The 23,827-nt window shown below is 41.0% G+C and overlaps 1 protein-coding gene across 4 annotated transcripts in view; it reads right to left on the bottom strand.

The window, feature by feature from the left end:
- CRTC1 (CREB regulated transcription coactivator 1) overlaps nt 1-23,827 on the bottom strand; it is a 286,165-nt gene that overhangs the window by 40,479 nt on the left and 221,859 nt on the right. For 2 of the 4 annotated variants that reach the window (XM_077475938.1, XM_077475939.1), the window contains one exon: nt 19,439-19,540. The exons of the other annotated variants lie outside the window; for them this stretch is intronic. In XM_077475938.1, coding sequence (XP_077332064.1) covers nt 19,439-19,540 — 102 coding nt within the window. The remainder of the gene's footprint in view (nt 1-19,438; nt 19,541-23,827) is intronic. 4 annotated transcript variants of the gene reach the window in all.

Below are 23,827 nucleotides of genomic sequence, written 5' to 3'. Positions count from 1 at the left end.
TGTACATCGCAAACTCTCATTTGTCCCTACCTTCAAGGAGCCACAATCCAAGGTCCCCATTCATATACTAGGGCAAATTTTGGACAGAAGCCAATTAACCTACCTGCATGTCTTTGGAGTGTGGGAGGAAACCGGAGCACCCGGAGGAAACCCACGCAGGCACAGGGAGAACATGCAAACACCAGGCAGGTAGTGTCCTGGTTGGGATTTGAACCAGCGACCCTTCTTACTGCTAACAACTACACCACTGTGCCGGCCTTTTAACATTTGCTGGTCATAGTGCTCACGTTACCTGTATTCAGCTCTATACTATGCCAGTGCACTGTTTGTTATTTTAGCATCTGGGTGCTCTAATCAGACCACCAATGGCACCATGCAGTGTTGGCTTTTAATAGTGGACCTCATTTGGCTAAGCTATTTGTAGTTGCTGGTTTTAAACTGATATTGTAAATCACTTTTTTTGGGAAGCGTTCCCCTTACTTCATAGCACCTGCAAATATATAGTGACATTATGACCTCAAAATTCGTTACTAGAAACCATGCCACTTTTGCCTAATCATACACAAGTCTTCTCCAGTTATTACTTTTTTTTTTTTTTTTCTAATATAGAGGATTTAAGGGGCAAGTAGGTTTTTCCTGGTACCATCACATATTACAACAGCATACATTTTTAATATAGTTTCCTTACATAACATCAACATACATGTTAATAAATGAATATTGAAAGACACTTCCAGTCTGAGTAGTCATACCCCCTTCTGCTAGGTTTCCACGGAGAATGAAAATTTCCTCAATTCACATTAAATATATAAAATCAATCTTCCATAGACCATGTGAGGTCATGCTCCCAACATGTTTCGTGGATTACCCACTTCTTCAAGAGAGCGCAGGTGGAAGAATAGAAAAACTGGATGATAAGGAAAGTAGAAATGATACAAAGCACTGAAAAGCTTTTTTTTTTTTCTTTTTTAGTCATTTTGCACCCTTTCAATGTGAAAGGTGTAAATATATGTTAATATATATGTGTAAAAATACTAACAAAGCAAACAAAAAAAGTTTTCATAGTTTATAAAATAGACGTGAAAAAAAGCAAGAAAATAATTAAATGGAGGAGACTAGGGAGTCTATTAAGGCTGATTAGAGTAAATTAAGGGTTAAACAGAGGAACATTTGTTCATCCCTTTGATCAGCAGATGAAACGGATACAAAAAGACAATATTTCTTTTAATTTTAATATTTCAGTGGCTGAGCAATGTTAACCACTTAACAACCAGCCCATAGCCCCTGTCCCCATGTGCTCGCATGCAGAAGCGAACGCATACGTAAGTCCCGCCCACATATGAAAACTGTGTTCAAACCACACATGTGAGGTATTGCTGCGAACGTTAGAGCGAGAGCAATAATTCTAGCCCTAGACCTCCTCTGTAACTCAAAACATGTAACCAGTAAAAAAAAAAAAAAAGAGTGACATGTTGGGTATCTATTTACTCGGCGCAACTTCATCTTTCACATTATGCAAAAATTGGGCTAACTTTTCTGTGGTTTTTTTTTTTTTTTTTAACCACAAAATAGTTTTCCCCCCAAAAAAAATTCAAAATTTCTGCGCAAATACCGTGCGAGATAAAAAGTTGCAACGACCACCATTGTATTCGCTAAAAAAAAACATTTATAATGTTTTGGGATTCTATGTAATTTTCTAGCAAATAAATGATGATTTTTACATGTAGGAGAGAAATGTCAGAATTGGCCTGGATGCTCCAGAACGCCTGATGGCGCTCCCTGCATGTTGGGCCTCTGTATGTGGCCACACTGTGTAAAAGTCTCACACATGTGGTATCGCCATACTCGGGAGTAATAGCAGAATGTGTTTTGGGGTGTAATTTGTGGTATGCATATGCTGTGTGTGATAAATAAACTGACATTTTTGTGAAAAAAAAAGGAAAAAAAATCTTGATTTTGCAAAGAATTGTGGGAAAAAATGACAACTTCAAAAAACTCATCATGCCTCTTACTAAATACCTTGGAATGTCTTCTTTCCAAAAAGGGGTCATTTGGGGGGTATTTATACTTTTCTGGCATGCTAGGGTCTCAAGAATTGAAATAGGCCGTCAGTACTTCAGGTGTGATCAATTTTCAGATATTGGCACCATAGCTTGTGGACTCTATAACTTTCACAAAGACCAAATAATATCCACCAATTTGTACTTATTTTTACCAAAGATATGTAGTAGTATAAATTTTGGCCAAAATTTATGAAGAAAAATTACTAATCTGCTAAATTTTATAACAAAAACAAAGAAAAATTCATTTTTTTTTTACAGAATTTTCGGTCTTTTTTCTTTTATAGCACAAAAATTAAAAAACCGAGCGGTGATTAAATACCACCAAAAGCTCTATTTGTGTGAAAAAAAGGACAAAAATTTCATATAGGTGCAGTGTTGCATGACTTGAGTAATTGTCATTCAAAATGTGAGCACCGAAAGCTGAAAATTGGTCTGGTCAAGTGGTTAACATTGCCGGCTGCTTTTTTTTTTTTGACAGCTCCAATTACCAGACTTGTTCAGCTGTTAAAGAAGTCTGGTAATTGGAGACCCACTGACAGCTCAAAGAACCGAGCCTGAAAGTATCAGTTTCAGGGATCGGTGCATTTGGACGAGTACCGATAATTGTGCAAATACTCTGTATCGGCACCACCGTAAATCTGGGCCATCAAACAAGAACCCTTTCTAGTTCTAGTAGACATGGGATCTTTACCATTGTTTTCAATGTTGGTGTTTGCTATCTTACGTTTGTTTTTCTACTTTCCTTATTATCCAGTTTCTCTACTCCTCCACCTGCGCTCTCCTGAAGAAGCAGGTACATCAGCGAAACATGTTGGGAGCATGACCCCACATGGTCTATGGAAGAGATAGAGATCATATATATATATATGTGAATTGAAGACTTTCATTTTCTGTGAAAACCTAGCAGAGGGGGTATGACCACTCAGACAGCATGTTCCTTAGCAACTATTGGCGCTTTTCTGCTTCATGGGAATAGCGGCTGTACAAGTGCTGAACTGGATGGACTAATTGTATAACCAGACCCTATGGTCAGAATTAACACCCAAAACACAGCGAGGCAAACGGACCCCAAAGCATGGAGCCAAGCCTCCTGACCTCCCTCTCCAGATCGAAGAGTAAATTTACTGTTTTGTGCCTAGACAAAATCTAGGAATCGGTATGTATACATTTCTGTTACTTAATACTACTACTGTACAGATACCTTGTTCTCCCCCAGCATGAACTGCAGGCCTTACCGATTTCTCCCTTTTGCCTCACCTTTTGAAATTATTATTTATCAGTATTAGGAGGTTATAAACATATTTGATGTTTCTCATGGATCACCATTGGAAGGACATCTGCAGCTTGGTTTTCTATAAACATTTTAAGAGTTTTCTGTTTGATTTGTAGAATTTGATTGGGTATGGGAAGTTCTACAGCTAAAAGGATGCGGTTCTAAAAATAAAAATAATTATGGGAATTTATAGTCTAAAATAGTCTAGAATCTGTATTCTAAAATGGACCAGCTTTGGAAGGTAAAATGTTTTTAAAGCATGTATTCTCAGGTGGTTACAAGGATTGAGAGATCTCCACAATAAAGTGGGTAATTTGAGTTATATATCAAGTTAAAAGAAGGGGGAAATATGGATGGCCAACTAGAGCAAGTTTGTAGGTCAAGCAGAATTGTAATTCCTTTGAAGTTGATGGAAGGGTCGAGGTATTTTTGACTTGGTCTCGATTGACCCTGGTCTTGACTTGGTCTTGATGACCCTGACCCAAAATCTCATTGTTACAGAATCAGTAGTAGGGGATAATTTGGGAAGAGGGCTGAGAGGGGGCATTAACTACTTGCCTACTGGGCACTTTTACCCCCTTTCCTGGCCAGGCCAATTTTCAGCGCAGTCACCTTTTGAATGACAATTGTGCGGTTATGCAATGCTGTATCCAAATTTTTTTTTAATCTTTTTCAGACGGATAGAGCTCTTTTGGTGGCATTTATTCACCACTGGGTTTTTTTTTTTATAAGAAAAAAAAACTAAAAAAAAAAACTTTTGAAATAAAAAAAAGAGTCTTAGTCTTGGTTATAAGATCTTGTACATAAGTAGTTCATCTCCTTCACTAATGTGCGCTGATGGGCGGCTTCTGACTGGCATCTAATAGGAACGGTTGGGGTTCCACTGATAATCCGTGTCCTGATTATCTGTGCATTTCTTCCATGAGAAAATGCTTCAGATTAGTTCTCCTCTCCTCACACACTGTCAATGTGAGGAAAGGAATGGCGATAACAAGCATTTACTTGTTTAAATGTTATCAGATGTGATTGGACACAACTGATCACATGGGTAAAAAGCCTAGTCATTAGCTCTTTTACCAAGATTGGTGATGCAATGTGTCCCAAGGACAAACGCACCATCATGTGATTTCGTCCCAGATCAAAAGACCTGCCGCCCGGTAGGCAGTTGTCAATATGGCGGGTAGGAGGTGGTTAAATGTCGCTGGCAAACAAGTTTGGCAGGACTGAGCCTCTAGAGCCAAGAGTTAAAAGTCACTGGCAAACAGTGACCTTTAAATCAAAAAAGAAAAATAATCAGCGGCAGGGGGCAACCCTATTGGGTACATGAAAAAACCAAGGGGGATTCAGAGGTAAAGCTGAGGCATACAGTTGGGCATAAGGTGCAGCAACCTGGGGCAAAAGGATCTCAAACGCACCACTTTTAGAGGGGAAAAAATTAAGACAAGGTTTTGAAGGGCTTGCAGATGTCGAGTAATATTGCTGACAGATGGATATAACAAGTCAAACGTTTCAAACTGCCTAGAGGTCACAAAGTCTACCTGGGCCCTGTGTATAAGCCAGCCAAGAAAGAAGAATTGTAGAGACTAGAACTTTTGCTAGTAGTTTTATATCTCGGTTTTAAAGGTGAATTTGGCCTATAAATTAGACTAGAAGTGAGGATACAAGGCCAGTTCTGCATCATGATAATGGTAGTCTTTAGGGAAATCCCTAACACCTTTGATAGCTAACCTAAACCTATGAAAAAAAAAAAAAACCACAATTGTATACTTGCCTATTTTTAACTAGCTCCAGTCTGGTCCCGTGATCCAGCTCCTGTGCCAGCCAGCGGCAGCTGCAGGGCCGAAGGGTGATGCTGACATTTGGGACACGTGAGCCTATGGGTGACATGGTCTTCCTCAGTCAGCTTTTCTAGCTGTTGTCAAGCTGTCTCACCTCTCCTCTGCAGCAGCCACTGGCTGAAAAGGAGTTTATGCAGCTGGCTCAGAAAAGGGAAATATATACACATCTTTTTTTTTTAGACCTCATGCACACTGGGGCTCTTTCTAAACACTTTTCTCCTGGTAGAAAGGTAGCTGCAAAAACGCTCATGCCCTGCCTTTTTTTCCAAGCACATTTAGGAGCGTCAAATGCTTGGCCATTGAAATAAACTCAAGCGCTAAAAGTACCTACTGTTAACAAGCATTAAAATGCATATACAAGCATTTACCTGGGTTTAGGCGCTTCAGATGGTTTCTTCTGCTTGCGTCCTGAACACACAAGTGGTGTTTTTTTTTCTCTGCCTCTAAATCCCTATAGTGTGCATGGGGACATAGGTCCACATAGTGGGAGTTTAAAAGCAGAGGGAACCCCCCCCCCCCCACCCCACAAATACCTGTAAAAGAAGTGTTTTTAAGTGTGCACTAGACCTCACACAGGTTAGTCAGCATAGGTGTTAGGAGGGAAGGGGGACATTTTAACCACTTGCTTACTGGGCACTTAAACCTCCTTCCTGCTCAGACCAATTTTTAGCTTTTAGCACTGTCACTCTTTGAATGACAATTGAGTAGTCATGCAACACTGTACCCATATGAGATTTTTATAAAATTTTCCCCCACAAATAGAGCCTTCTTTTGGTGGTATTTGATCACCCCTACCATTTTTTATTTTTTTGTTAAAAAAAATAAAAAAAAGTTTTATATTATACAATTTTGCAAAGGTAATTTTTCTCCTTCACTGATGTACGCTGAGAATGCACTGATGGACACTAATAGGCTGCACTGAATGGCATTAATAGGTGGCACCGATAGGTGTCACTGATAGGCTGCACTGATGGGCACTGGTAGGTTACACTGCTAGGCAGCACTGATGAGGCAGCACTGGTGAGCATTGATAGGTGGCACTGATACGCACTTGCAAGTGGCAATGATATGCACTTGTGGGCATAGTTGAGGCTGCACCTCTTCCGATGTCCCTTTCACACAAGCCGGTGATGGGCTTTTTTTTTTCTTTTCACACTGTCAGCATGAGGCGGGGGAAAGAAAAAAAATAAATAAAAATTACCGATCTTCTGTTTACATTTCGTGATCAGCTGACATTGAAGTTATAATTCTACTTTAAACCATTAAAAGTAAGGTTGAGTAAAAGTAAATTTTATTATTATGCCCCTGTTGAAGACACTCTGTCAAAACACGTCGGGCTTGCATCTAGTACCCCACATTGCTTTTATTGACGCTTCCGTTTTGTGATCACTTGTCATAATTCATGTCCTTTATGACTTTTTAATAAATACCTCATTGTAAACTTTTTTTGACCTGCACCATTTGGAGCTTTCTTTTCTTTTTTCTTTTGTTCCTACCATCCTTGTCAAACCCCCTTTACATTTGGGGTCTGGAATGTAAATGGGCCCCACTTGATCCGGACAACTTGAGGGATCCCCCTGAAGAGACGCCCGCCACGGTTGTTCCATCACTCGGAGCCTTCTGGAAATCCCATTGGACTGCTTCTAATCTACCATCTGGTCGCATGTGCAGACCCTAAGCGTTCCTGACTCTACTGTCGTAAGACTGGGGAGTCCACCGCATCTGGTAAGAGTATTCCATCTACTTTCTTGATTACTCCAGACAAGTTGACACATCTTGCTACACCTGATTAGTGAAACGTCTATTTCACCTGAAGAAGGCCTCTCATCTCACTTCACGTGTATCAGTCACATGATAGAGGACTTTATTCTTTGTTGTTTATACATGATTGTCCTCACCCAGATATCCCATTTCAAGTATATTATTTTTTTTTTCATATATGGATTAATCACATGATAGAAGGCTATATTTCCAGTTTTCTTAGCATTCGAAGATTGCTTACACACAGATTTTTTCTCTTGTGTATATATCACTATTTAATTAGCGCTACACTATTATTTTGTTTGTGAGTAAAGTAAAGGCTGAGCCTACTGGATATGTGCCTTGAAGCGACACTAAACGATATCCTTACTTTCCAAAAATAATCTATAGACATCTACTGCTTAATGGCCCTGTAATCTTTTTCTCATAAAATCTCATCTTACTGGTTTTTCTGCCGCCTTGTAATGTCCTCCATGAGCTCCTGAACCTCTCCCTATTTTCCTTAGTTAGGTTTGGACTGGGCAGTGCCTGTTTTTTGAGTTAACACATACTCAAATATATATATGTATTTTTAAAGCAGAGTTTAATATATATGATTTTTAAAACTGCTTACCTGTAAAATCCTTTTCTTTGAAGTACATCACGGGACACAGAGGTCCCTCCCTTCTTTTTGGTATAAAAATCCTATTTTCTTATACATCACAAGACACAGAGCCATAGTAGTTACTATGTGGGATGTTACATAGCAATTCCAACTGAAGGGAGGGAGACACAACAAAACGAGGGCACTGATTAAAGGACTTATACTGCAGCACACTGCGCCCAGAGGGGATATCCTCATGACCTTTTACATCTACTTGATTGAATCTGGTAAATGTATGGACTGAAGACAAGTTGCAGCCTTGCAGATCTGAACCATGGAGCCTTGGTGATGCACTGCCCAAGAAGCACTAACAGCCCTGGTGGAGTGTGCTTTAATATGAAAAGGTGCAATTTTCCTCTTTAAACCATAAGCTTGAACAATCACTTGACAAACCCATTTAGAAATAGTAGATTTTGACGCAGCCTGCCCTCTTAGGACCATCTGGCAACACAAAAAAAAAAAAACATCTGTTTTACAAATCTGAGCGGTCACCTTTAAGTAGACCTTGACTGCTCTCACCACATCAAGAGAATGTAGTGACCTTTCTTACGCAGAACAAGGTTCTGGAAAAAATGAAGGCAGAACAATAACCTGGTTTAAATTAAAACCCGATACTACCTACCTTCGGTAGGAAATTAGGATAAGGACGCAAAACCTTATCCTTATGAATAATCAAATATGGCTGAAGAAACCAGCCAACTCTGATACTCTTCTTGCAGAAGATATGGCAACCAGAAAAACAAATTTCCTTGTCAAAAGGACCAGGGGAATATGTCGCATCAGCTCAAAAGGCTGTTTCTGTAATGCCGACAGGACTAAATTCAAGTCCCAAGGGTTCAGGGGTGACCTAACCGGAGGATTAATCCGCGTTACCCCCTGAATAAAGCTACGAACCAGAGTGTGAAGCAAGTGGTCTTTGAAAAAAAAAAAAAAAAAACACATACATAAGGCCGACACCTGGCCTCTGATAGTACAAGTCCAGCTTCATTTCTAATCTCACCTGTAGAAATTCAAGGATCCTACCTATGACATATTTCCTGGGGTGTCAACCCCTGGATTCACCCCAGGAGACATATGCCTTCCAGACTCTCTAATATGACTCTTGAGGCCAGCTTCCTAGCATTAACCAAAGTAGAAACTACTGCCAATGGTCTTTCAGAATGTGGGTCTCAATAGCCAAACCATTAAATTTAGTGTTTGTAAGGTAGGATGGAATAAAGGACCTTGTGAGATGAGGTCTGGCTGTGGTGCTAGGGTCCATGAGCCCTCTACCCCCATCTTTATGATCTCTGCACACCAAGATCTCCTGGGGCACAAGAATCATCTCCTTCTCTTCCTGCTTGAGTACACCTGGCCCGAATATCTAGAATATTGATGGGCAAGGTCATTTCTGTTTTGGATCATTTTCCCTGGACAGACGCTTCTTCCAGGACTGCTCCCCAGCCTAGAAGTCTGGCATCTGTTACCACCTTCCAGGTAACTGGTAGGAAGGATTTTCCTTTTTGAAGATTTTTGGATATCAACCAACTGAGGCTTTGATGCATCGGGGGATAAACACATTGGGAAGTCCAGAGCTTGGACCTTCTTGTTCCAAGTTGACAGGATATTGTTTTGCAGCAGCCTCGAAAGAATAAGAGCGGCCTCGAATTAAGCCACCTTATTTCTCAACAATCTCATGCAAAGTGGAATAGGATTCATCTTTGCTTTGGCCACCTGAATCAATTCTCTTATGGAACTGATCTTTGCCTGGGGCAAGAACACCCTCTTCTGGGCTGTATCTATAAGACCCAAGTACTGCAATCTCCGACGGTTTTAAGGAGGATTTCTCTAGGTTGAGAATCCAACCTAGGTATTCCAGGCAGCTGACTGTGGTGACCAAACTTTGGTTTAAGTGGGCTACCGACTGATCTATCAAGAGTAGTCTAAATAAGCTAGAATCGTTATACCCTGAGCCCTAAAGGGGGAGCCAGAAACTTTGTAAACATTTGAGGTGCAGTAGCTAGACCAAAAGGCAGAGCTACAAACTGAAAATTAAGATTTTCTACCTCGAAATTTAGATATTTCTGGCGAGCAGGAAAAACAGGTACATGGAGATAAGCATTCTTGATGTCGATTGACTCTAGCAGTTCTCCACCTTATAGAATGGAGACCACTGATCGGATTGACTCCATGTGAAAAGAGCAGATATTCAAAAACGAGTTTAGATCTTTGAAATCTAAAATGTGTCTGACATCTCCATGGTTTTGGTACCGTGAAAAGGTTTGAAAAAAAAAAACCCTAACCCTCGCTCTTCCATGGGGACCACCAATATCACTGAGACAAGAGATGATCCAAAGCCAGAGAGAGAGAGACTACTTTTTTTCTGGATCTCTGGGAACGGTTGATCTAAGAAAATGAGGAGATGGGAACTCTCAGAACTCTAGTTTGTAACCTAGAGATATTGAGGAAGCCATCCATTTGTCTCGATGCTGTTCCTGCCAGACCCTCGAGAATGGCAGAAGTCTTCCTCCCACTCGAATGAGCGGGGGCGCTCCTTCATAAGGAGGTTTTAGTATTTTGTTTTGTGGGTTTCCTCCTCACCCAGGGCCTCTTTTGACCCTGGGGTTGACCCTGTGGTTTGATGTTCCTGGCACTGGAGAAGAAGCTTGTTTAAAAGAAAAATGCTTAAAAGGGATTGTAAAGTGAATTTTTTTATTTTATTTAAAATAACAAACATGTTATACTTACCTCCACTGTGCAGCTCGTTTTGCACAGAGTGGCCCCGAACCTGCTCTTCTGGGGTCCCTTGGCTGCTGTCTCAGCTTCCTCCCGCAGGTGCTTCTCACGCTCATGTGAGATCCCTCGCATGGTGAGAAGCATCTGCGGGCGCGCTCCCATGATACAGCCGGCGGCTATAGCCGCTCGCTGTATCACACGACCCCGCCCCCCAGCGCTCCACGTCAGTGGATGTGATTGACAGCAGCGTGAGCCAATGGCTGCGCTGCTTTCCATCCATCCGCTCCAGCCAATCAGCGGCCAGGCTAAACGGTGGAAAGGACGTCGGGGGACGAGCGCGGGACTTTCGAGGGGTGAGGCAAGTAAAACGGGGGGGCTGGGGGCACAGGCACTGTCAGATGTTTTTTCACCTTAATGCATAGAATGCATTAAGGTGAAAAAACATTTACCTTTACAACCCCTGAACTGGTAAAAGGGAACTGTTTCCATTAGAAATTCTTTGGCTGTATGCAGATAGTCTCCAAACAACCGTTCACCGTGAAATGGGAAACTAGCCAAGAGCTTTCTGCATGGCGCTTCGGCTTCAACCATAGAATTCTACGCACATGCACTAGCCCGAGCATAAGCCGTGAGGCCTAGAGAACAGAATCTCTCATAGTGTCTACTGTAAAACATAACGCCTCATACCCCGGCCAAATCTTGGGCCTGCTGATCAGGAATAATCTTGAGCACCTCTTTAAACTGGTCTTTTAAGGACTGACATACCCCGATCGCTGCCAGCGCAGGCTGAAGCTGCCAGAGAAATATTGTTTTTAAATAGGAATTCCAACTTATCTGTTGGATCTTTCAACATTTGAGCATTGTCTACCGGACAACTCAAGTTTTTGCTCACAGAGGATATAGCAGCGTCAATTGCTGGAATCCCACATATATTATTAAACTCTTCCTCCATAGGATAAAGTGTTGAAAACTTTTTTTGGAGGAACAAACTTTATTTGGGTGCTCCCACTCAGAATACATAAGCTTTTTTTAGTAATGAATGGATAAGAAAAGCATGAATAACTTGGGGAGGCTTTAGAGAAGAACCCAAACAAGAAGTGGGCTCATTGACTGAGTCAGTTACTGGCAGCAAAAATGTGGAGCGGACCAATTCGGTGAGAGATCGTACCAACAACCTTTCTTGTGAAACCGATCCATCCATATTAGACTCTTCAGAAGAGAAGTCATCAGCCTCTTCCTGGTCCCCTGAAATCCGTCATCTCTCGCTCCCTTCCTCAGTTTGAGGGTCCTGGGTAATGGACGGGGACCGTTACGCTCAGTCCCACTCTGGGATGCAATTAACGTATCAATCTCTTGTTCCAAGCCTAAAATGGTTGAGGAAAAAAAACCTCTTCAGAAATGATATATGATATATAGATATATGATATATAGATATATAGATATATAGATATATATATATATATATATATATATTTTTTTTTTAGATGGTTCTAGGCTTTGTTGTGGCTGTAGAAGTATCTCTATAGCCCTTTTTTGAGGCCTTCCGACCATAGCCCAATGCACAAAGCAGAGGTACTACCAGAAGTAGCATCCACTGAGTAATAGTCCAGCCCTGCCACTGCCATTAATGCTCAGCCTGATGTAATGGTAAATGTGTCAAAAGGAATGCCCATGTCACCAGACCTCTTATGCCCCTCTTGTGTCCCTCCGTCAGCTTGCAGTAGCCATAATGGTGCTTTTAAAACACACATTCCCGCACTGGACGTTGGAGGATGCCAATGCCGGGGTAAGCCCCGCACCCTCTTTCTTTTTTTAAAAGATCTTTCTCGCGATCACTCCGAGAGGGGGGGAAAAAATGGTGAGGAGAGAGTCTGGAACCCGCCGTGCAGGACGGTGTGCTGATCATTTTATTTTTTTAGTTTTCTCCCGACGCTCTTCCTCATGAAGGGGGGAGAATACAGCACAGGTGGGGGGTGTCTGGAGAGGTGGAACCCCCCTCCCCCCAGACTTACCGGAGGGTCTGCTGCTGGCTGGAGAGAAAAGGAGGCCTGTTCCAGACACAGCGTGATCTCTTTGAGGAAGCATGAGAAGGTATGTGCTCCATACAGCTCCCAGTGGTGACACAGACATGACAACATTTACTAATTAAAGCAGACATTTCATAAGAAAATTCAAACATTTCTTCGAAAACTCCACTTACCTTTCCTGCCGCAAGGTTTTCTGTGGTAAAACCAACAGACCCAATCTTCACCCTCCACGGTGGGTTCCGTTAACAAACCTTGAGGAGCCGGGTACTCTCAGGGAACCCACAATCCTGGACATGTAAAAGCATCCCGCCAGTAAAACTTTATGGTCTTAATACCAAAAGCACTGGATCCAGCTCTCTAAAAAGATAAAGCATTTACAGGCAAAACCTTGTTTCTTCGGACACGAGGCCCGGGTACCATTCAATTTGGCCTTTAAATGGATCCGGCTGCGCAGCTAGCCCCAGCAAGGATTACTCCAGTGGAGCTCAGCACAGCACATCTTTACTCGTGACCAACACCTTAGACACTGGTGAAAAAAACAGGAGGTACTCCCAGTAGAGGGAGGGGTTATATAGGGAGTAGACGTCTTAGGGTCTGCCAGTACCATCACCTGAAGGTGGCCTATATCCCACATAGAAACTACTATGGCTCTGTAACCCGTGATGCGCGCTAAGAAACCTTCTCGGGTAAAGACACCGCTGGATTCCTGCACAGGTAAGTGTTCTAATATTAAAAGTCAGCAGCTACAGTATTTGCAGCTGCCGATATTTTTATTGTTTTCTGCAGGAGCCTGGAGCTCCTCTTTGAGATAACTCCAGTATATAGCTCTAGCTCTGTACGTTCACATGTGATGTGAGGAAGGATAGTAATAAACTAATTTATTTCATAACCATTTCTATTGCAGTGAGTAGTTATAGAAACTAGAGCTGTGGAAATTAAAGATTAATTCCTCGATCAATTCATTTTTTTGATTGATCAAAATTCTTTTGATCGGTACTCCCTTCTCTGCTTGCTCCTGTGTTCCGGTGACGTCACAGACGTCCTCCCCCCTTCCCCAAGTGCCTCCGTCTGCTAAGGGAAGGGGGAGGAGTCCGGTGAAGTCGAAATTCTGTTTGTATGTAATGCATACGGGTGAGGCGCTACGCATGACGTCACCCGCTTCTGCCCTACGGAAATAACAACACGATTGACGGCTTTACATGCTGTGTTTTTATCATCTTTATGTAAGTAGTAGGTGTTTGAACACAAAAATTAAATCTTATACTTAAGCGGCGAGCACTTAGATCTTTTCTTTCTACCCATGACCTTGGTGTTCTTGCTGAGATCCAAGGAGATGCAAGAGAAGTTTATGGTCCGTGTTAACCCTTTTGATAACCGCTTGCATGACCACCTGTTTGCACAGGGGTCCATGCCATAAGTTGAGAGTCATTAGTTAGACGGGAGGTAGAGGGATTGTCACGCTACTGTGGAAAAAAAATACTTACGTCAGTGCTACAGTTTGAATTTAAAATATTTTTGTGCGAACTGTGAAGTTAATTCATAACAGCCCTAGTAGAAACACAAAATAAGGGCTTCCCACAGTTACTATTCAAAGTCTAACATATTTGATACTTGTTGTGTAGGGAGTTTATGGGTGATCGTTGTTGAATCACCTAGTCACCTGCCATCTTGTAACTATGTAAGCCATCTTAGAGTTTTCATGCAAGTCTAATAAAAGGCCTCGAGTTGTTTCAAACTTAGTAAACATGTTTTTGAAGTAGAAATATTGCTGTGGCATCTTTTGACTGCTTGGAGGTCTTATGGCTAGTGGTCGCCCGATATATCGGCCGGCCAATATTTGCAGTTTTTTTAATTAATCGGCATCGGCCGATTGTGCTGATAAAAAGGCAGATTTAGAAAGACTGTAATAGAAGTCAGTGTAAGTTGCCTGAGTCGTCATAGAAACGACTTTCCTCCTCTCTGGGCAGTCTGCCAAGAAAAGAACAAAAAGATACAATGTTTACACTTGAATGAATGAAATCATCTCAGTGTGTAGAAGTTCTCAGTTTAACCATTTAAAGACTAAATCTTTTCTGACACTTGTTGCTTACAAGTAAAAATCCTGTATTTTCTGCCAAAAAAATCACTTAGACCCCCCAAAAATTATATATATATTTTTTTAGCAGAGATCCTAGGGAATAAAATAGCAGTTGTTGCAATATTTTATGTCACACGGCATTTGCACAGAGGTCTTTCAAATGCATTTTTTTGGGAAAAAAATACACTATTTAAAAAAAAATAAAAAATTTAAAAACAGTAAAGTTAGCCCATTTTTTTTTTCGTCCAAAAGTTTTGACTGTTTTTATTTAATATATAGGTTGTTTTTTTTTATCTAAATCATACATACAAGTAAACTGATTGGAGGTTTGTTTTGTTTAATAAATGTTTAAATGTAAGAAATTTTCTGTATCACTTATGAAGGCCGCTTTCACACTGGAGCAGGCAGGCGTTGATGGTAAAACGCTGCAAGTTTTAGCGGCTCTTTACCATCATTTTAGCGGTGCCATTTGGCTGCTAGTGGGGCACATAAAACCCAGCTAGCGGCCGAGGAAGAGGTTAAATGCGCCCGTGAAGCACCACTGCCAAATCGCATTGCATGCGCTTCGGCAGTGGTGCCCATTCATATCAATGGGCAGGAGTGATGGAGGAGCGGTATACACCACTCCAAACGTGCTGCTTGCAGGACTTTTTTTTAAGATCCTGCCAGCACATCACCTTAGTGCCCGTTCACACTACCGTGACTTGTCAGGCGTCTTAGTCGCCTGACAAGTTGCGCTCCGTTCTGTACTATGAAACCGTTCTAATAGGAGCGACTCAAGACGCTCCGACTTAGAAAAAGGTTCCTGTACTATTTTTGGGGCGACTTAAGGCGACTTGCATTGACTTCTATTCAGTCGTCGTTTTGCAAGTCGCTGCTGAAGTCGTGTGCAGGTCGCGTCTGAGTCACGCTGCAAGTCGTGTCGCCCCTGTGTGAACGGGCACTCAGTGTGAAAGCACTCTGTCTTTCACACAGACTGCAGGGGAGCCGTTTTGCAGGCACTTTACAGGCGCTATTTTTAGCCCAAAAGCGCCTGAAAAATGTCCCAGTGGGAAAGGTGTGTTAGATTTTATGAGATCAAGGGGGATTAAAAAAATAAATAAAGAAAATCGGCCTAACATATCGGCCCAAAAAAAAAAAAATCGGCATCATATCGGCTATCGGCCACCATGATTTCTAAATATCGGCATCGGCCAGAGAAAAACCCATATCGGTCGACCTCTACTTATGACTCGAGGGAAAGTCTATAAGAGATCAGGGGAATTTTCCACAAATGTCGAGAATATGGAAACTTTGAAAAATAATGATTTAGGGCAAGTTTCTGCTACCAAGGGGATTTTAATCTATGATTGGATGGCTATGTGTAGAATTGATATGATGATCAATGATTTGTGACTTATTTTATTGCAGAACTCATAAAGTAGCCCTATTTACTCACATACGTCATTTGAGAGGGTACTAAGGGAGAGATTTCCACTTTCATTTTGGAAGATCCATTTGGACACACAGATATGTTTAAAAGGCGTTATAGCTTGGCCAAAATTTAATTGACAACAGTTGCACTGCCATATTTTGACTACAGTAATATTTAGTTACATTTGTTAAACTTCTACATACAGCAAAGTTTACCTAGGAATGTAGCATTCCATATTTAATGTATACAGCATGCTTTCTACATGTACAGATTTATCTTTATGCACACATACCACCTTAACACACAATATAGATCATACATCTTTACATGGAGTATATTTTGTCCCTTTGACTACAGTAACAATCCAAGTAAAACAAGAGAAAACAGAAACCCCCTTTCAGCCTTGAATTCTTATTTCTTTTTTTAAAGAATTGAACAGGTTGAATAAAATTTTTAAAATTACTTAGTAATATTTCACATGCAGTCGTAAAAAAAAAAAAAAAAAAAAAAAAAAAAAAAATTGACTTCACATATGCTCCCCGTTCCTAAACGATACAGGTATAAAAAAAAAGTAGGGATTGATGTACAATCTTTTTTTGCAGTCTTAGGAGTAACACAGAGAAGCCTTTCATCTTTGTGTTATACTGCCACCTAAAGGAGGACTGAACACTGACAAAAAAACAAAAACAAATCACAACACACAACTAGGCCAGCCCAGTATAACACCTTTCAACACCAGTATGCTTCAGTTTTGAAGCAAAGCACTACTGAGAGCAAGATAACCCACGTTGGACCTGTGTCCCCCAATGAACTCCAAGAAAGTTTTTTTTTTTATCTATTAAAATCTCATTTTATTTATGATCCATTGAGCGACGCAGGAAGTCTTTCACCTTTGGGATATCGCAAAGCATTCCAATTAAGGGGTGGGCAACACAGCAAACAAGTGCTAATGGACCCAACAGAGAACTATTTCCTGTACTCAAATAGCTATCTGAAAGATCTCACTCCCACAGCTGGTCCCAGATGAGACCACAACATCCACCTAACAAAACTTGGAGAACGTGTGAACAGAAGACCAAATGGCAGCTTTGAAAATATGAAAAACCTTTGCTTTATGTTAAAGAAAAAAAAAAAGCATTCACATATCTAGTAAAGTACACCTTAACAAGAAAGGGGGGTGCAATCTTGGGAAACAATTAGATCTGTCTGATCCACCCAGAGATGGTGGCATTGCAAATAGGTCTTCCTAAAGGAAGCATTGGTTGTGCGACATGGATGCTTGAAATGAAATGAATGAAGTGGAAAGGCTGAAACTGCCTCAGGCAAAAAGTCCTGGGCCTGCACACGGTCCTGTCCCTATGCAGAACCAAAAGACTCTGAAGAATAAGGCTGTCAGTTCACTCGCTTTGCACAGGTGATAGCTACAAAGAAAACCATTTTTGTGGGTGGGAATAGAGAGGACTGTCTCTATTGGGTTCAAACAGCAGTTCCTGAAGTGCAGAGAGAGCAAGATTCCAGTCCCTTGGAGGCACAGGGGAATGAACAGGGGAGCTGCATGGAAAACCCTGTGCACAAAGATATTAGTCAAGGAATGAGAGGCCAATGGTCTCTGAAACAAGGCAAAGGGCATAAAACCTGAGCCTTGATAGTGCTCAGAGTCAAACAGTGGTCTAGTCCCACATTCAAAAAGGGAGAGGATTTCTTACAAAAGAATTCCTAGGGTGGAAGCTATAAGACTAACGGAAAGCAAGCTTTCCATATCCAATAATAGATCTTGCAACATGTAGCCTTACTAGCTTTTAGCATCATAGGAATCACAGAATCAGAGATGCCCTTGTCCCTCAGAACCTGAGCTTCAAAAGCAATGCCACTGAAACCTAGAACTGTGAAGCAGTATGGCAATTCATGTCTTAGTACAGAAGAATCTGATGATCTGGCAGAGCCAATAAAATGCCAGCCAGCACTCTAAGAGGCAGCGTACCACATTTGCTTAGACCAGCCCTAAACAACGTTCCCTGGAATGCCCCCCCCATCTCAATTCTGCAAATTAGATGAGAAAGAAGATTAAACCCGATGACCAAAAGTTCCACAACTGGCTTCCCCCAAATTCAACACAGGTAATCAAATCAAAGTGTAGTGACCAGGTTATTCTTCCACACAGCAGAACTGATAAACTGATAAATGATAAACTGAGTTGATAAACTCTCATGGTTTCCAATACCACCTCTATTATGACGACACCCAGATCTATCTCTCCACTCCTCAACTCACCCCCTCAATCTCATCACAGATCTCCAACTTACTGAATGACATCAGTATGGATATCACACCACTTCCTCAAACTCAATCTTTCTAAAACTGAGCTTGTTATATTTCCTCCTTCACGATCCCCCCCGTGACTTCACCATTAATAACACAACCATTGGTCCCTCCACACATGCCAGGGTCCTGGGGGTAATCCTTGACTCTGACCTCTCCTTCAGCCCCCATATCCAATCACTGGCTAAATCCTGCCGCCTTCACCTCCGCAACATCTCCAGAATTCGACCCTTCCCGACTAATGACACCACAAAGCAACTTGTTCAATCCTTGATTATTTCCCGCCTTGACTACTGCAATTCTCTCCTTAATGGCCTACCCTTAAGTAGGCTATCCCCCCTTCAGTCTATTATGAATGCTGCTGCTAGACTAATATACCTCACTAATCGTTCCGTGACTGCTGCTCCTCTCTGTCAATCACTTCACTGGCCTCCCCTACCCCGTGTAAAATTCAAAATGCTAACCATAACATACAAAGCCATCCACAACCTCATCTGCAGATATCGCCCAAATCGTCCCCTCCGCTCCTCCGAGCACCACCTGTTTTCTAGCTCCCTTGTTACCACCTCATGTTCACCTTCAAGACTTCTCCAGAGCCTCTCCCATCCTCTGGAACTCCCTGCCAGTCTGTTCGCTCAGCCCCTACCCTGTCCACCATTAAGAGTTCCCTGAAAACTCATTTATTCAGGGAAGCCTATCCCACACACCCCTCCCTTTAGAATGTAAGCTCTACGAGCAGGGCTCTGCTGTACCTTTTGTATTGTACTGTAATTGTGTTGTCCCCCCTATACATTGTAAAGCGCTGCGTAAACTGTTGGCGCTATATAAATCGTTAATAATAATAACTGAGTAGCCATCCTCTGACAACACTAGAAAAAAAAAAACTAAGGCCTGCTTGTACTAGAAGGAGTATTTTGCTGGGCTGGCCAAAGGTTTGTTGGCCACTGTCCAATCCCCCTGTAGGCGGCAGCATAACTTAAAAAGGTGAATGATTTCCTGAACCCTCTCAATGGACAAGAAAGAAATTCCTATCATCCCTTTCATCTTCTGACACTACTCAGATATGAATAGGCACTGTATACAGTTGCACGTCAAACTCTGGAATATTTTGTCTTTGAAATCTAAATTTGAATTGCTTTAACATGATCACAGGCACCATCTACAGAACTCACAAAACTAAATTATGACTACGCAACAAGATGGGAGACCAGGTTATCATGAAGCACACGACAGTTACAGTGATAGACCATGGGGCTGCAATGGTAAGACTTAAAGCCTACAACAAAATCAAGGCACAGATTCCCTTACTTGAGGGGAGCTGCCTGGAGAGAAGCCTTGATTGGAGACAGGAGAAGTGGGAGATTGGTTGGACGGGGAGCCAGCATTACTGCGGTACTGCTGGAGAGAGGCCTACAGAATAACACAAAGTTAAACACCACTGGCAAATTGCATAATATTTATACAAATATCCACTGGGAATTTCCTTTACTGTGACAAGCATTTAAAGAAATATACATATTATACATACACTGTTACTACAGATCTAGAAATCTGTGCATCTGTGGTTGTTTTGTATTCACAACATAAACAAAAAATGTAAGGTTGTATTCAAGTGTGTTTATAGATTATTATTTTTTTTTTTAATTTTGGATATTGTAGGAAAGGGCTAAAAGGTGTCCCCAATTGAAGATTTCCCCTTACCTTTTGTTCTGGGGACAACTATAAAAACGTGCATTCTCACTCACCTTTTTTTCAGTGGCAATCAGAAAAATACATGCAAATCTCCCTAATGGGCACACAGACAGCAATACAAACTTAAGAGAATCTAACCCTTCCCCATGCCACCCAAAACAAAAAGATTTGCCTAGGGATACACTTATACTATTAGTACAATGAGATTATTAAACGTCCGAAACCCTGGTTTAAAATGCTTTGACATACAGCTGAAAAATTACACAAGTTTTGCTGACAGAACAATGGATAGGTTAACATGTACCTATTCATAAATGCTTCAGACAAAAGTCACATGGTTGCAAACTTATAGGAATTGGTGAACAAATTTACGTTTTTGGATGTTCCAGATGGGAGAACTATACAACCCCGCAACTGCAGCAAGAACGAACAGTTTCCAGGTCTTTTTCCCTGGATGAACCAACCTGGGAGACCTTTGAAAAAAATTGGATGTGAAAAGATCAGCATTGCATTTTTGTAAACCTACCTTTCCAGAGTTTCAAGGGCGTACCCTGTTCATAGGAGCCAACTCAAACTTAATAAACCAGCCTTTAAATAACCCTTCCACATAGCAACATGTTCCAGTAAATCACTCCCTTCTAACTACCATAAATGAACCACTCAAGGACAAAGCCTATTTTCCCAAGTTGGTGTTTACAAGTTAAAATCTTTTTTTTTGGCTAGAAAAATACTTAGAACCCCCAAACATATACAGTGGATATAAAAAGTCTACACACCCATGTTAAAATGCCAGATTTCTGTGATGTACTACTGATTTCCCCATCAGGGCTTACTTCCTCTTTAAGGGTGTGCACACTTATGTAGCCATATTTTAGTTTTTTTCCCCCTCCAACTAAAGGATTTTACATCCACCTTATCTTCTTTATCCACCTTATCTTTTTTTTCAGACACCCTAGAGAATAAAATGGCTGTAAATGGATACCCAACATGTCATGCTTTAAACTATGCCCGCTCGTGGAATGGCAGCAAACTTTGACCCTTACAAACCTCTATAGGCGATACTAAAAGTATTGCTCTAACGATCGCGGCAATACCTCACATGTGGTTTGAACATTGTTTTAATATTCGGGCATGACTTACGTATGCGTTCACATCTGCACACAAGCTCAGTGGAACGGGGCACTTTAAAAAAAAAAAAAATTCTTATTTTTTCATTGTCCTTTAACCACTTCCCGACCAGCGCACGGCGATGTACGTCGACAGAATGGCACGGGCAGGCATATTGGCATACATGTACGTCCAATATTCGAGGCCGCCCTGCCATCGGGAGCGCGCCGACGGCGGCGCGCTCCCGCGCTGGTCGGGACCCCCGTGAGTCCGGTCGCGGGACCCGCGGACTCTATCGCCGCGGGCATCCCCGCGATCGTCTCACGGAGCGGCCGAATGGAGGAAATGCTGTATAAACAAAATTTTTCCATTCTGCCTAGCAACTAGTGACGCTGATCTCTGCTCCATGTGATTGGAGCAGAGATCAGTGTACACTAAATGAAAGCCCAACCCCCCCACAGTTAGTAACACACCCCTAGGAACACTTAACCCCTACACTGCCACCCACTGGTTAACCCTTTCACTGCCAGTGTCATTTACACAGGAATCACTGCATTTATATAGCAGTGATTACTGAATAAATGACAATGGTCCAAAAAATGTGTCAAAAATGTCCGATGGGTCCCCGACAATGTCGCAGTCACATTAAAAATCGCAGATTGCCGCCATTACTAGTAAAAAAAAATAATAAAAAATTATTAATAAAAATGCTATAAAACTATCCCTATTTTGTAAACGCTATAACTTTTGCGCAAACCAATCAATAATCGCTTATTGCGATTTTTTTTACCAAAAATATGTAGAAGAATACGTATCGGCCTAAATTGAGGGAAAAAAAATGTTTTTTTATATATTTTTGGGGGATATTTATTATAACAAAAAGTAAAAAATAATGCGTTTTTTTTCAAAATTGTTGCTCTATTTTTGTTTATAGCGCAAAAAATAAAAACCGCAGGGGTGATCAAATACCACCAAAAGAAAGCTCTATTTGTGGGAAAAAAAGGACGTCAATTTTGTTTGGGAGCCACGTCGCACGATCGCGCAATTGTCAGTTAAAGCGACGCAGTGCCGAATCGCAAAAAGTGGTCTGGTCTTTGACCAGCAAATTGGTCCGGTCTGAAAGTGGTTAAAAAAACATTTTTTGGGTCACTTATTTATATTACAAGGAATGTAAACATCAAGCATGACAGGATCTCTTAAATGCGTGATCTGGGGTAAAAAGGATCTCAGATATCACATTTACACAAATTATTACGTGTATAATTCCTCTTTAAGACCATTGGGCGGAATTGACGTTTGATGTCGCTTCTGACATCCAATGTTATGGAGCCGCGCGGGGGCTATCTTTCCCTCACTTGGCTCCATGTCTCAGAGGGGAAAGGACCTGACTGGCTCCAGTACGCGGTAGAGATGACCAGAGTGTGGCCGGAGGGGGGACTCTCTCCCGCCTTCGATAAAAGTGATCTCCTGGTGAATCCACGGCAGAGAGCACTTTTATCAGAAAGAGGACCATCTGCCGGTTAAGAATCTATCTGCTGTCACAACCCCGGTATTCTACGTCAAATTACCGACGTAGAATGACAACGGGGGGGCCCTTCAAGTTGTTAAAAAAAAAAATTGCTTAACATGTACAAGATATAGCTTTACATTGACACTGGACATAAATCGGTCAATAAAAATCATATGTTTTTAACCACTTGACCTTCAGAAGGTTTTACTCTCTTTTAAGGGCATTTTTTGTTATTCAGCACTGTGCTGCTATAACTGGCAATTGCTTGGTCATGCAACATTGTACACAAACTAAATTTATATAATCTTTTCACACAGATCATGTTTTGATGGTATTTAATTCATCACTGGGTTTTTTATTTTTTGGCTATATAAATGAAAAAAAATACAGAAAATCTTGAAAAAAACAAAAACGTTTCTCTTAGTCTTGGTCATAGAAAATTGCAAATAATCTTTCTTCATAAATTTAGGTCAAAATGTAGTCCGCTACAATTATTTGATAAAAATAACACAACTCGGTGTATATTATTTAGTAATAATAATTAGTTATACTCCAAAAACTATGGTGTACAAAAATTGATCAATCCTGATGTACTACTGACTGCTTATCTAATTTCTTGAGGCCCTTAAAATGCCAGATACCCCCCAAATGAACCCCCTTTGACAGTCCAAGGTATTTAGTAATAGAAATTACAAGTTTTTTGAAGTTTTAATTAGAGGTCGACCGATATATCGGCCGATATTTGCAGTTTTTTAAATAATCGGCATCGGCCGATTGCGCTGATAAAAAGTGGATTTAGAACTGCAGCGGGACTTTGAAATGACTTCTGTATAGAAGTCAGTGTAAGTTGCTGAGTCGTCATAGAAACACTTTCCTCCTCTCTAGGCAGGTTGCCAAGAAAAGAACAAAATGATACAATGTTTACACTTGAATGAATCAAGTCATCTCAGTGTGTAGAAGTTCTCAGTTTAACCATTTAAAGACTAAATCTTTTCTGACACTTGTTGCTTACAAGTAAAAATCCTGTATTTTCTGCCAGAAAATCACTTAGACCCCCCCCCAAAAATTATATATATTTTTTTAGCAGAGATCCTAGGGAATAAAATAGCGGTTGTTGCAATATTTTATGCCACACGGCATTTGAGGTCTTTCAAATGCATTTTTTTGGGGAAAAAATACACTATTTAAAAAATAAAAATAAAATAAAAACAGTAAAGTTAGCCCACTTTTTTTTTTTTTTTTTGTCCAAAAGTTTTGACTACCTGTTTTTATTTAATATATAGGTTGTTTTTTTTTTTTTATCTAAATCATACATACAAGTAAACTGATTGGAGGTTTTGTTTTGTTTAATGTTTAAATGTAAGAAATTTTCTGTATCACTTATGAAG

Source organism: Lithobates pipiens, unplaced genomic scaffold (assembly GCF_037356315.1).
Source record: "Lithobates pipiens isolate NorthernLeopardFrog02 unplaced genomic scaffold, aLitPip1_a1.2 Scaffold_13, whole genome shotgun sequence".
Taxonomy (NCBI): Eukaryota; Metazoa; Chordata; class Amphibia; order Anura; family Ranidae; genus Lithobates; species Lithobates pipiens.
Note: the sequence above shows the minus strand (reverse complement) of the source record. Positions and strands in the feature narration are given on the sequence as shown.